The 15,446-nt window shown below is 38.3% G+C and overlaps 1 protein-coding gene across 3 annotated transcripts in view; it reads left to right on the top strand.

Moving 5' to 3' along the window:
• Positions 1-15,446, top strand: part of snx29 (sorting nexin 29) — a 572,982-nt gene that overhangs the window by 364,522 nt on the left and 193,014 nt on the right. For all 3 annotated transcript variants that reach the window (XM_059979337.1, XM_059979336.1, XM_059979338.1), the window contains 2 exons: positions 5,383-5,438; positions 11,902-11,983. In XM_059979337.1, coding sequence (XP_059835320.1) covers positions 5,383-5,438; positions 11,902-11,983 — 138 coding nt within the window. The remainder of the gene's footprint in view (positions 1-5,382; positions 5,439-11,901; positions 11,984-15,446) is intronic.

The raw sequence follows: 15,446 nt of genomic DNA, 5'->3' as shown, positions 1-15,446 counted from the left end.
AAGAATGGGCCAATATCCCCCAAACAAGAATTGAAAGACTCTTAGCTGGCTACAGAAAGGGTTTACAAGCTGTGATTCTTGCCAAAGGGAGTGTTACTAAGTACTGACCATGCAGGGTGCCCAAACTTTTGCTTCAGGCCCTTTTTCTTTTTTGTTATTTTGAAACTGTAAAAGATGGAAATAAAAAAATAACCTTGATTAAAATATTAAAGAAATATGTCATCTTTAACTTTACGCCTTTTGGAAATCAGTTCATTTTTTACTCGCTTAGCTATTCACAGTAACAGAAATTTTGACCAGAGGTGCCCAGACTTCTGCATGCCACTGTAAAATACACACCAAAATAATTTTATTGCCCACTATGCTTTGAAACCCTCTTTAATTTTATTAGTATATACACAAATTTTATTGAGTCCTCAAACTTTTCTATCACTTTTCTATTTGTTTTTACAGGTATAAGCATTGCAAATGCTGTGAGGAGATAATCACTAATTTAAGTTTCTAACTTTAGAGGGTAGAATCCTTAAAACACAAAGATTGTCAATAAGTTAGTTGTAATTTTAAAACTTTGAACACTGTTATCACTTCAAAGATCAGTTATATTTAGAGGCTGATTCATTCTCATAGTGACAGCATAAATTTGTATTTCCCCAGTTAAATTTGAGATTCTACATTCAATACTGTATGATAATGTTTGTAACCCCAAAGTGAGATCAAATTATTCCACGTAATTGGAGAGGGTTATTGTGTGAAAGGAAGGTGAATCTGTCAAGAACCAGTTTTGCTTCAAGAAGGTTGAATTGTGAAAGTTATTTAAAGCAAGCACAATCTTATCCAGTCAAAACACTGGCAAAGTCGAGCACAATTAACTGTGAATCATTTCTGACATCCTGTTCAAGTACTTTTAACTCAAGCCAAATGACTGTGTTACTTATTGGACTGTATGCAGAGAGTGCAAAGAGGTTACTCTTTTAGAAGCTTTGTGAAAATTTCATTTTGATTGGCATGCAGTCAGAGGGCAGGCACTGTTACTTCATTTTATGAAAAGTCAAAGCTTTTACAATAGTTTTATCCCTATTTAGGAGGATTTAAATACATAAGGGGCACACTTAGGTAGATTTAAATACAACCAAGGCATATTTAGCTACATTTAAATCTATTTTATGTTCATTCTTCTGCAAATTTCAGAATAGCTGATGGCTAGAACTGCTAAACAAATCTCAGCAGTTTTGCTCAGTCAGACCATATGATACATCATGCCCTAGGAAATATTTGAATAGGTTCTCTTCTGGCAGGAATCCATCATTGTTACTGCTAGAATCAGCGAGTTCTGATGTGCATTTCTGTTTATTCATGCACATCTGTTTAACTGGAAGCAATAGTTCTAAAGTAGCACTTGTTTCAGTCTGTGAGAAGGTGTAGGATAATGGGGCTAGTCAGCCACAGGGACCTGGAATTATTTGGCCTAATTTGTGAGAATGCAGGGTATCAGTGTCATTATTACTTGAACAGTTACCATTAATATTGAAGTATATAAAATTATCACTTTTCTGGAATAGTTATTACTCTGTTGTTGATCCCACATTTGATTAAAATTGAGAGAAACCAATTTTACAAAATTTTAGTTGGATACAAGGAGAAAGGATAGAAACAGGATATGTTTTGACTTGAACATCTTAAGTGCATTTATGAAAGTGGTATCTTGCAATTTTATCATTTTAGTGTCTTAAAATCTCATTGCACTTTTCAAATAATTTAGTGGGATATCAAGTAGGATTTATTCCTTAATGATTGTATTTCTGAATGCTGCCCATTTTATATTATCTCACGGAATACCCTGTTAAAAACAGTATTTCATTGAAATTAACAGGGCTCCTGTAGCTCTGTTCACAGCAATTCTGAGAATATGTGATTAAGCATTGCAGATGGAACAATTCAAAGATTATTAATGCCTACTTACAGTATGTTCATTCATTCATTAATTATTTCCTGTTTTGTTTGGAGGCATTTAATGAAATATAGTTCTTGTTAGGAAGGAACTTCTCAATATAGTAAAACTCCATTGCGATCAGCAATCAGCCAGGTTTGAAAATAATGTGGACTATTGGATGTTAATCCTGCTAACCACTGCAACCCCCCCCCCCCCCCCCCGCCCACCATCCTCAAGACAATTCTAATTCTTTTTTTTCTTTAAGATGTTGTACGGTAGTTTCATAGATTTTCCAGTGAATCTGGTCAGTTTTAAAGGAAACATGGAAAACAGAACTCTGGTGAATTTAAAAAGTACAGGGAATTGAGGTCACGGTGTTTTTCAAAGGAGTGGGGGAAACAGGGCCTCAGTAAGCTTGAAGAAAGAGGGGGAAATGTTGCCCCCAAGTGTTCCAAGGGACCAGAAGCTAAAGGGCCCAAGTTAAATTAAAGGAACCTTGGGAAATATCACTTCATGAACCACATGCTGAACTGTCAAGGTTTTGAAATAGTTGTAGAGCAACTTAACATGGTTTTTCCATATGTAGATAGAGAGAGAACAGACTGTTAAATAGCTTTCTGCACAGTTTTTGAGACCCCTTGTTTGAGTTTAAATTTGTGGTGGCGTAATAGCCCAGTCATTGGTGTTAAGCTTCTGCTATTGGCTTCAGAAGCTAACGAGTTCCACCTTTTTCTCAATGTGCACCCAGAGGTTAGAGCCATTGAGCAGTACAGCATGGCTGTAGGTCCTTTGGTCCAATAAATCCATGCTGACTATGGTGCTCATCCATCTAGTCCTAATTTCATGAATTTGGCCTACATCCCTCGAAGCCCCACCTCTTTGTGAACCAATCTAACTGCTTTTTAAATTATACTATTGTACCCGTCGCAACCTCTTCATCTGGCAATTTGTTCCATCCACTTAGCACCCTCTCTGTGGAAAAAGTTGCCATTTGGGTCCCTTTTAAATCTTTCCTCCCTCACTGTAAATCCATGCCCCTAATTTTATACTCCACTACCCTGGGGAAAAGGCTGTTCCCATCCACCTTATCTATGCCTCTCATAATTTCTGAAAGGTCCTATATTTTTATCCTATATTCCAAGGAATAAAACCAAATCTGGCCTACCTCCCTCTATAACTCAGACCCTCTGGTCTTGGCAAAATCCATGTAAATCTTTTCAGCACTCTTTGCAGTGAAACCACATCTTTCCCATAGCAGTGTGACCAAAACTGTACGCAGTACTTCAAGTGCAGCTTCACCACTGATTTATAAAACTGCAACATAATGCCTCAATTCCTAAACTTGGTGCCCTGATTGTGAAAGGTCAGCATGCTAGATGCTTCTTTCATCTCCTTGTTCACCGGTGATGCCATTTTCAATCAACTCTGTACTTGTGCACCTTGTTGGGAAAGTTTGGTTGTGGGAAAAGAGGGGTGACAGTGTGGTAGTGATTTTCTTAGACCACTTTGAATATAGGCCATGTCTTAATTTTACCCCTTGCTTGCCTTCCTCCTTTGTCACGCACTTCTGTCCTGAACTTTGCAGTTCATCTCCTGTCTTACTCAGGTTGCAGAATCTAATCTACAAGTGCTTGTCTTACGATTCTCAATGTTTAAAAATCTTAGTACTGACTTGTGTACTGTTTATTTTCTCATGTCATGATAGATTTCAGTAATCTGGATTTTGTACACTCCGTTCATAAGCATGCTTATTCCATTATAGTAACACCCTGTGTACTCCATCCAATGGCACCTTGCACTGACACCAAACTGTTAACCGATTGTATCCATTATCCTCTGTTTGGATCTTGATAATCCTGAAAGGCAGAATTCTGATGAATATTATGATTGCAGCCAGAGCAGCAGCTGGCAGTTACCACTTCAGGAAAATGAGGAAAAAGACTTCATGAGGAATGAGGAAAAGCACATGGGTATTCTTAGCTTGGCTTTGCCAGATTATATCCAAGCTTCCTTGACCTTGACAGTTGGAATGCCCTCCATTAGGGAGAACTGACCATCCCAGTGGGATACACAGCTAATCTACACAGGTGTTTCCATGGAGACACAAGAGGCCACGTCTTCGCTCTCTGCCATTTTTAGTATCTACAGGAGGTACAACCTCAAGAAGTCAGCATCCTTTATCATATATCCCCACCATCTGGGACATTTATCTTTTTACCATTGGGCAGGAGATACAGAAGCCTGAAGTCCCACACCACCAGTTTCAAAATTAGAGGGGCATAATTTTAGAACAGAAATGAGGAGGAATTTCTTTAGTCAGAAAGTGGCAAGTTTGTGGAAGTCATTGCCACAGGCAGCTGTGGAGGTCGAGTCTGCATGTAAATTCAAGGCAGCAGTTGATAGATTCTTGATTGGTCAGGGCATGAAACGATACGGGGAGAAGGCAAGAAGCTGAGGCTGAGAGGGAAAATAGATCAATCATGATAAAATGGCAGAGCAGCCTCGATGGGCCAAATGGCCTAATTCTGCTCCTATGTCTTTTGGTTTTATGGTTTTGTATTTGCAGCTTCAACCTTTGGGTCTTGAACCAACTAGCAAAACCCTTTTCACTGCAGTTTAGCAACACTTTGACCACTTTGATTGCCTTGCATTAAAATCAACTCTTTATTCTAATTGCTTTTTTGGCAAAAAAAAAATGTGTATAATGTTTTATTTATGTTATTCTTGTCAATTCTGCTATGATGCAATGTGCTTGTGATGTTGTTGCATATAAGTTCATCATGACACCTGTGCATATGACAACTTCAACTTTGAGTTTGCCTACTTGATTTTGGAGAAATAGTAAAGCTGAAGAAAGAACAAAAATCAAGTCAGTCTTCCTCCCCTCTCTCTGCTGTCTTTTAATTAGTTGCAGAAGTTAATTCAAGCACAGATGAATTTTCTCTAGTCAAATAAATATCTGTAGAGGGCTTACAACAAGTATTTTGGTCTAAAAATCTCCAGGAAATCAGTAAGATGCAGCATTAAAGACTCTGTGGTTGGAACCCATTTGGGTTACCTGATATTGTTTCATTGGGATTATCTTAGCCACCTTTCTTAAAAACAGAAAATGCTTGAAACACGCAGCATGTCTACCAGCATTTGTGGGAACCAGAAACAGAGTTCACATATCAGGTCAATGACTCTTATTTGAGGATGTTATAGTTATTATTAAATTTGAGTCAGCGACAGTAAATTATTTTTTAGTATACTAGGGATAAATGACTTTTATCTTTGCAAGTAATGCAATTCAAAAGAAAATCTTAAATATGTCTTGCCATTATATTTTAATGCAATCATGTTCAAAGCAATTTATTTTTGCATGAGAAAGCAAACACTGCGATTCTACGTAACGGGCCATTTCAGTGACATATACATCAGTAAAGTTGAAAATAATTTTTTTTCATTCATAGGTACCTGGTGATTTAAGTCAAACCTCTGAGGATCAAAGCTTGTCAGATTTTGAAACGTAAGTCTTGACCTACAATGTAATTTTTAATGGCTTTTAATCTTGGAAATAATTATAAATGTTCTTTTTCAACAAAATGTTCAGATTCTTTCTTGACTATAGAGCAATCAACATTATGGATGTCAATAGAAATATAATTTATAATGTTCATTCTTGTGTCCTGCCAGTGGAGAATGTACTGCCGTGAATTGAACAACAAATATTCCAAATAAAAGCAAGAAGGCTGAGAAACACTCAGCATGTCAGGCAGCATGTGTGAAAAGAGAAAATGTTTTAAGTTGAAAACCCTTGCAACAGAACTAGAAAGATGAGTTTGTTTCAAGCTGTGAAAAGAAAACGAAGGATGGATATGGTAAAGGGAGTATGTTTGATTGCTGAGGGTTCACTTTGTGTATGGAGCATTCATGAAGGAAATTAGAGAGAAAGGGAAAAAACATGTGGAAATTCTTGAAGAACATGGCCTTGCTGTTGTAGCTTGAAAAACTTGTTTCCACTGCTAGACTCTGTGGAGTCCATTGCTAGTGTCTGTCAATAAGTTCAGGACTTCCAGTTATGAGGGTGCATAATGAAGTCCTGTACCTTCTGCCACTACAAGACAAAATACAAGACCACCAGTGTTAGCCATTAAGATCTCTACAGTGCTTTTGAAGAATTCAGTCAAGTGATTGAGCTTCAAAACTTGCTGTAACTTGACAGTGAAATTTCAGTCAGCCACCTCAGGTTATGGACTAAGGTTGAACAATACCAAACTCTCATATATCATGGGATAGATAAAGCTCCGAGCAGCAATAGCTTTTATCAGCTGGGATGATAGTGAATCTGATTGATTCCCTCTACTTCGTAGTTTGGGTAATAAAGTTTTGATCATCAAAGTTCTTTATAAAACTGTACCCCATTTCTTTTCCTGTGTTCAGCTATGTGGAGCACAGACCTAAAGTCAACTTTTGAACTCAGATAATTACAATATTTCCTGCAAGTTATTTCATCCAATGCAGTGGTTTGTTGCCTGTTTGATTCGGTTCAAGAACATGTGAAATGTAACAGAAAATTGTAGACTGGAAAACACAAAATTCACTGTTTTCATTTGTATTCCTCCATGTGCCTGAAATATTAATAATACCAGAGCCCTGCTGTATTCATGGCAGCTGTGGTGTGCAGCACTCTCTATACCACCATTTGGGTGATATTTCAAACCTTGCCTGTGGAGAATTGTGCTCACAGTAGATGCCTCTTTTTCTTGACCAACTCTCTTGGGCTCTTTTCTCATTATTCCCACCTTACTGCTCTTGCCCTACCCCACCTCCTGCCCAACTTTCGAGGCTGTCCATCTTTAACCGGATACTCTTAGCCTGATTCCCAACCACAGAACTCCCAATTACAGATTGGTTAATTTAATCTATTCTTCCTCTGTCTTTACTGTTGCAGCTGACTCCTCCGCAACCCACGCACCATTATTGGGTTGTTCCATTTCCATTCGCAAGTAGGCGAACGAAGGACCTATCCAACTGCAAGATCTTGTCAGTATTGCATAATATTTTGGGTTTTCTGTCCCTCTCAATTTGATGAGCTCTTGAATACAATGTTAAATGGACACATTTAACTTTATTTTATTCTTGGACATTTCTTTTTCATGATCCATTTATTATACAGAAATGCATTATGAAATAAATCACGCGAAGAGGGCAAACCATGTTCATAAATAGCAGTCGTCGTGCTTAGGAAATTAAATTCATAAAAATGCACTTGCTTTTTGGTGCTGGTGGAAAATTGTCATTGCACTGAGTGTACCATTTTGAAGAATATCTTTGGCAAATTTTTCTACAATCAGAACCAAGTTCTTTTAAACTAATTGCATCATTATATTGTGAAGTGTAAACTGATTTTGAATATGAGAGCGGTTGTTTAGCCTGAGCATAAATTCTGATGCACGAAATTATGACAGTAAAATCTAGTGCACTGTAATTGCTACCTAATTTGTTATATTTCAGCAAGGAGTCAATAGCTTATTTTACATGTCATGTAGAAAATGTTTCAAAGCTAACATTTTAGAAAATGATACCTTGCAGGAGAGTGAAGATTGGCAGGATAGTCTCTGGCAGAATCTTTTGTAGTGTTGACAGTATAACTTAGACATGTCTTCAGAGTAATTCTGCACAAAGAGCATTTTAGATGGCTAAGTTTTTGTTCACAACATGGCACCGTACAATTCCCTTAATAAAAAAGCACCATTAAGTGTTATAGTAAATTTTATTAGCATGTACAGGATTGCTGCCCTATTTCCTGGTATATTCTTTATATCTTCTAGTTGGAATGAAGTTGTGCCTTCAGTTCAACACCTTTTCTTCAGTATTTTCCTGCTTAGTATTTGATGTGTCTGTGATGTAGCTCAGCTTTGTTTTCACTCATTATTTCCTGACTGCAGTTACTCTAAGTAATTAATGCCAATTTTCTTGCTTGTCAAGTTAAATTCCTCAACTTTTGGCTTTAATTTAAATCTTTTGGATTTCTTTGAAATCACTTTGGTGCACTTTTTTTCTAACTTGTCATGTTCAACTTGAATTATTTATGGTCTGTCAGCTTGGTCAAATCTTCCAGCTTCAGTTTCTCTATTATGCATACATTATCATTGATACTTGTTTGTTTTTCCACATTTACCTTCTTATTATCTCATGTTGAATAATTGTGACTAAATATTGACCTTAGCTGATCAGGTCTAAACTGACCTGATCATATTTTAATATGTTGTTACTGAGATATTTAAAATCAATTGGAACACATTTAAATACTCAAAAAGATTTTTTAAATGTTGTAAAACAATTAAAACCAACCTTATTCAAAGGGCATTTAACTATCTAAACTTAAATTACATTTAAATTAATTTAATTTCATTATAATGAATTTAAATGTTTAAATGTTAAAATTACTTCATTCATATTTTTCCAACTAGCTTAAGCTCATTCAAATGAATATGGCCATGTTTTTTGCATAAGCCATGGTTGGTGTGAAGCCAAGGGTCAAGATACCGATTGTGTCTGCCTCCTTAGCTCAGTATGTTTATGCTTCTTCTTTGGACCTAGTGCTGTGTCCAGCAGCAAAATGGGAAGTCAGTAATGACAGAATCTACTTGAATATGTTCATTGACTGTGCTGCAAAGAAAAGGCAAGGAATTCAGTTCTGCTGAACTGCTATAAGAATTTAACATGAGGTTTCTTTCAAATAGGATGGGGAAAATAACTTTTTCATTAATAAATGGCTTTTGTTCCTTTGAGCAAAAAATTAATTTTCATTTTCAATATTGTCTTTATTGATTGAAGTATAATATTTAGTGATTGGTAGATTTTTTTCTTGATATACTTTTCAGATGAAATGGGGTGCAAATGCCTTTTATAGTATGCCTTTCTTATTTCGGTGATATCTTTATATAGTTATCTGATTATCAATCTCTCTGCTGTTTGCATCCTAGTTCCTTTATGACCTCTTCAGTTATGAAACTTTGATTGGAGTTCCATTGTATGGCATCTCGGTTCAGGCTTGCTTCTGCTGCTGTTTAATATCACATGTTATTAGATTATTTTGTTTATTTCACATTTGCTTTGTTGATTTGTGACGTGATCTTCATCATTGTCAGCCTGCATGCAGTGAGGGATTTGCAGCAAATTTCAGTGTTTTGCTATGTGCAGTACTCTCCTCTAAAATAGGATTCCAACAGTGTCTGGTCGCTTCTCAAAAGAGCCGTCAACTCTAGTACAGTGCATAAATTTCATGGTGCAACCCAGATTAATTAAACCCAAAGACGTAATGTTAGAATGCTCTGCCTGTGGAGGAGGTTTCCCGAAATTTTAAAACAAAAGGAAGAACTTGGGCAAAAATCTATGTTAGAACGAGGCATGGCTGATGGAAATGCAGACAAGCGAGAGAAATGCAGCAAACTAATAGAAGCTAAAGATGAAAACTATTAAAAGTGGAACTGGTAGTGAGTATCTCTACCCTACTTACTTGAAAACCTCAGGGTAAAACCCCTGGCGGAGAGATGATATCGATAAAAGGTTTGTTGAAGCTACATCTAGAACAAGCAGAAGCTATGGCAAAACAATATCAGCAGAGTTGAGTGTCCAAGATCTCTACCATGTAACTGGGAATTTGTTCTGTTAAATCATACCAAGGGATTTGGTCAGGTTTTGTTTTGGTGTAAGTATTGTGAATCGAATTTCCATGGATGACCCACTATTTCATCCTATGAACCAAGAAACAAGGGGCGAGCCCCGTAAGATTGAAGAACCAGCGCGGGAATGGGTTCAGAATGGAGAGATTTAATACGGTTGGATGTAAAAGTTTATTTTTAATTCGAAGGATCTGAATTTGATATTTGGTGTTGAATTTGTAGACATGCTGACCTGAACTGAAACTTAAGTTAACCATACTACTTAAGAACAGGATTTCAATTAGTTTCTAACTAACTAAAGATAAATAAAAAGGCAAATGTTAGTTGATAAACTTTTAAATAGGGAAGAACATTAGATCTAGATTAGTTAGAAAACCTGGAGTTATAAAGGTTATCTAAAGAATCTCAGTGATTCTAACTAAAAAGGAATTTGGTTTTTGTTTGGTATCTGAGATTGGGAACCTAAGGCAGGAGGTTGGAATTTTGAATTGTTGTTATTTATGTAAATATTCTGTATATATTGCTATTTTTTTAATAAACAAACTTACCTCTAGAAGTGTGTGTTTTTTGTTCACTGCCTCCTTTCGATATCTATAGCTTCTGATGGCCTGTTAGCACTCAGTGTTGCACTATGTAATTTGATTTTCTCATAAGGAGTGTGATGACCTGTCACACAGGACAAGCACTACACAGATGTTACATTGGCATCAGTCCACCCTCCTCCATTCCTAATCTTATTCAATGCTTTCATGTCTTGTCATTTAATACAATCTGTTGTTTCTGTCTAAAAGTGTTTTGTTAATTTTGATGTAATAGGTTTCGTTGCATTAACTCTGAAACGTTGTGTCAGCTTCATCCACTTCACTTAAGTTTCTGCCTGCTTCAGCTACTATTGCACCTCTGACACCCCACCAACTGTGTTCTTAAATTGAACATAAGATTCACCAATCTTCTTTCTCTGTCCTTCATTCTGAATTCTTCGAGCTGTTGACTGATTGCAGTATAAAAGCAGGTAAAACATTCCCAAACCACATGCAGTAGTATCTGGTGCCGAGGGTGCAAGTTGCAGCTGTTTTGTAAAGGTTTTTTTTCTCTTTCAGAAGCACATTTTGGGGCAATGCAGTAATTTAACTGCATTGTTTAGGACCAGCGGTGTAAAAAATCCAATGGATAATCCTATCTCTGATTTCTGCCTACTTGTTGCCTAACATTGTAATCATTTTCTTCTGTTCAATGAAAATCTTTAAAAAAAATGGGTAACAAGAGCTAAAAGTCTTTGATGGGATACCTATTGAATTTTCTATACTTGTTGTCATAAGTAGTGCAGTTCTCCAAACTATCACCACAGATATTTAAATCAGCCATGCACAAAACACCAAATTTGTATTAAAATTACAATCCAGGTGCATTTGAGGAAAAGTGTCCTTTCAGTGCAGGTATTTTCACTAATAGTGATGCTTCATGTGATCATTAGCAATGTCTGTTTGTTGCTGATTAATCTCCATACTGAAAAATGTAACTACTTTTCAAAGCTATTTCTATCTGTGGTGTGATTGAAGGACAGTTTCCCATATTTTGGTAGGTTATTGATGACTCCAGTATTACAGCAGCTTTGTCAGTCTCAGTCATTCTCCTTGCTTGGAGTACTGCGTTGAAAATATTTTAAAACAATAAATGCTTTCAGCGAGCTGACAAATTGTACTGCTGGCAGTTCAGGCAATAGTTCTACTTTAAAATCATGAATGCAAAATATCTGAAGGCTGCATTAAATTGAAATGTTATGAGAAATGACATTAGTTTCTACTATAAACTTGCTGATCTATTACAGATGAATTCCAAATAGTCCACATGAGAGGTTAAAAATTCTGGATTTCCTCTTATTTACTTCTATTTGATGTTCTTGCATTAATTACATCTCAACATTTAAATTTAAGTAAAATGACAATCCTTCTTTTAGCAGTATGAACACTAATGGCTATATCTTGAGTCTCTGTTGTTTGTCTGCCTTCACATAATGTTTTAATTTCAGCTCTGTAAAGTGTGTAACGTTCTTAGAACTTGCTGGAAGTGCCATGTTTGAAATTTTACACGTGAATTAGTTTATTAATGAATTGAGGAAAGTGTTGATGAGGCTTTCTTACCTAGACAGCTTCCTTATATAGAAATTCCTATTCTGTCCTCTGGAGATTCTCATAAAATGTACTAAATGAACTGCATCCTTTGATTACTTTGCCTCTAACTTGTTTTGTGAATTTAATGCTCTCCCTTGAAATTCATTGTTGATTACTTTGTGTCTGCCAGGGCTCACTGTGCACTGATAAATGTCTGGATTCCAACAGTGTTTCTGCGTGGACGAGCTGCTAATGCTTTTCATGTGTATCAGGTATGAGTCAAAGATTATAGCACTGAGAAAAATGTAATATGTTATTTCCAAGCTTTTAAAATCTACAATGCATTCCTCCATTTTATAATTCCAGGAAGAATTCTCCTCATATCTTTTTTCTCCTTAAAAATAGCCATCTGAATCCTAGATTTTGAAAGGGCATCTTGTTTGATGACAGTGAATTAAAGAAAAGCCATTTGCTTCATTAAGTTTCTGGTTGCACAATCGTCCATCTACTCTCTGGACTAAATGATTAAAAGAAAAATTACTCTGTATTGCTTTGTGCAGTCAGAAAATGGGCAATTACCTCATATTCACATCTCTCCAAACCTTGATTCCACTGACCATCTGCGATTTGGAAACGCAAGAACCACTGTGTTGCCAAGTCTTTGTTCATCTTCAAATAGAGCTGTCCACTGTCTACAGTAGTGGTCGCCAACCCGTCGATCGCGATCGACTAGTTGATCTTTGAGACTTCCCAGTTGATCCCAAGGAAACAAAAAAAAAATACACAAATACTGTTGAGAGATTGTTTCCGGGTTGCAGGGTTTTAGTTCTGTTCTTTCTGTCCAGTGCGCATGCGTATACCTCTCCCGCACTACACAGTGTAATTCACTGGTCCCCAACCATAGCGAGGAAACGCTATGAGTCAGCTGCACTTTTCCTCATTCCCTGTCACACCCACTGTTGAACTTGAACCCACGCAAAGTCATCAGTCGCCTAAACGCAGTGATACCCTCACGCCAGGGATCACTGGTTGCCCTTGGGCAGCCGGCGGGAAGTGCCATCGCTACTGGCCTGGAGCGCTGCCTCTGAACCTGTTTAGCACACCGAATGTTCGTGGGGAACCCGGTGCTAAAATATTCACAGACGACCTAATTCGGATTCAGCGTTTTGTAAGTATCAGAGCAGCTACCTCGCTGCGATCTACTGAAACAAACATTTGTTGGCCGATAGATCCTACAAGGGGGGTGGGCGGGTGCTCTGTCGCACTCCCCGCTCGGTTGGCTGTGCCCTCTGGACTGTGACCGCCGCGGCCCCGGTATGGGGACCTTCGGCCCTGACCTTGTCTTCTCACCCCACCCACAACCAGCCGCACCTGGCCAAGGCATCTGATGGCGGGCGGGCGGGAGGCTGAGTTCGGGCCCGGAGGCTGTCTAATGAGGCAATGACTCAAAACTGTTTCAGTACTCTGAGTCCAAGCACCCAGCACTTAAAGACGAACCTGCTGAATTTTCTCAGCAGAAAAAACGTGAGCAAGCGGGACAGAAGCGGAGAGTCATGAAAACTAGAATAGACTGGACATAAGGAACCTGCTTTGAGTATTGTTGTATTCTGGTCATGTTTTACACCCCCCCCCCCCCGTCAGCTGGTCCGCAAGAACGTTATCAATATTAGACTGGTCCACTGTGCAAAAAAAGGGTGGGTACCCCGGTGTTTATACATCATTTCTACTTCCGGGTTGCGGGGTTTTACTTCTGGTCTTTTCTGCCCTGGTGCGCATGCATGTAACTAATTGATGTGGGGTCGATCTTCCCTTTTACTAAGGCCGAGGTAGGAGATCTTGGGCTTAAAAAGGTTGGTGACCACTAGTCTACAGTTCTGTTGATTATATGAAGCTTCTCCAACTCCAATCTGACATATGGGTTAATTTTAAACCAATATAACCATATAACAATCACAGCACGGAAACAGGCCATCTTGGCCCTCCTAGTCCGTGCCGAACCCTTAATCTCACCTAGTCCCACCTACCCGCACTCAGCCCATAACCCTCCACTTCTTTCCTGTCCATATACCTATCCAATTTTACCTTAAATGACACAACTGAACTGGCCTCTACTACTTCTACAGGAAGCTCATTCCACACAGCTATCACTCTTTGAGTAAAGAAATACCCCCTCGTGTTTCTCTTAAACTTCTGCCCCCTAACTCTCAAATCATGTCCTCTAGTTTGAATCTCCCCTACTCTCAATGGAAACAGCCTGTTCACGTCAACTCTATCTATCCCTCTCAAAATTTTAAATACCTCGATCAAAGCCCACCTCAACCTTCTACGCTCCAATGAATAGAGACCTAACTTGTTCAACCTTTCTCTGTAACTTAATTGCTGAAACCCAGGTAACATCCTAGTAAATCGTCTCTGCACTCTCTCTAATTTATTGATATCTTTCCTATAATTCGGTGACCAGAACTGCACACAATATTCCAAATTTGGCCTTACCAATGCCTTGTACAACTTTAGCATTACATCCCAACTTCTGTACTCAATGCTTTGATTTATGAAGGCCAGCGTTCCAAAAGCCCTCTTCACCACCCTATCTACATGAGACTCCACTTTCAGGGAACTATGCACAGTTATTCCTAGATCTCTCTGTTCCTCTGCATTCCTCAATGCCCTACCATTTACTCTGTATGTTCTATTTGGATTATTCCTGCCAAAATGTAGAACCTCACACTTCTCAGCATTAAACTCCATCTGCCAACATTCAGCCCATTCTTCTAACCGGCATAAATCTCCCAGAAAGCTTTGAAAATCCACCTCATTATCCACAACACCTCCTACCTTAGTATCATCGGCATACTTACTAATCCAATTTACCACCCCATCATCCAGATCATTTATGTATATTACAAACAACATTGGGCCCAAAACAGATCCCTGAGGCACCCCGCTAGTCACCGGCCTCCATCCCGATAAACAATTATCCACCACTACTCTTTGGCATCTCCCATCTAGCCACTGTTGAATCCATTTCATTACTCCAGCATTAATACCTAACGACTGAACCTTCTTAACTAACCTTCCATGTGGAACTTTGTCAAAGGCTTTGCTGAAGTCCATATAGACTACATCCACTGCCTTACCCTCGTCAACATTCCTCGTAACTTCTTCAAAAAATTCAATAAGGTTTGTCAAACATGACCTTCCACGCACAAATCCATGCTGGCTACTTCTAATCAGATCCTGCCTATCCAGATAATTATAAATATTATCTCTAAGAATACTTTCCTTTAATTTACCCACCACTGATGTCAAACTGACAGGTCTATAATTGCTAGGCTTCCTTCTAGAACCCTTTTTAAACAATGGAACCACATGAGCAATACGCCAATCCTCCGGCACAATCCCCGTTTCTAATGACATATTAAAGATCTCCGTCAGAGCTCCTGCTATTTCTACACAAACTTCCCTCAAGGTCCTGGGGAATATCCTGTCAGGACCCGGAGATTTATCCACTTTTAAATTTCTTAAAAGCGCCAGTACCTCCACCTCTTTAATTGTCATAGGTTCCATAACTTCCTTACTTGTTTCCCACACCTTAGAGAATTCAATATCCTTCTCCTTAGTGAATACCGAAGAGAAGAAATCATTCAAAATCTCTCCCATCTCCTTCGGTTCCACACATAGCTGACCGCTCTGATTCTCTAAGGGGCCAATTTTATCCCTCACTATCCTCTTGCT

The sequence above is a fragment of the Hypanus sabinus genome, chromosome 9 (genome assembly GCF_030144855.1).
Source record: "Hypanus sabinus isolate sHypSab1 chromosome 9, sHypSab1.hap1, whole genome shotgun sequence".
NCBI lineage: Eukaryota > Metazoa > Chordata > Chondrichthyes > Myliobatiformes > Dasyatidae > Hypanus > Hypanus sabinus.
This window is presented reverse-complemented; position numbering and strand designations above follow the sequence as displayed.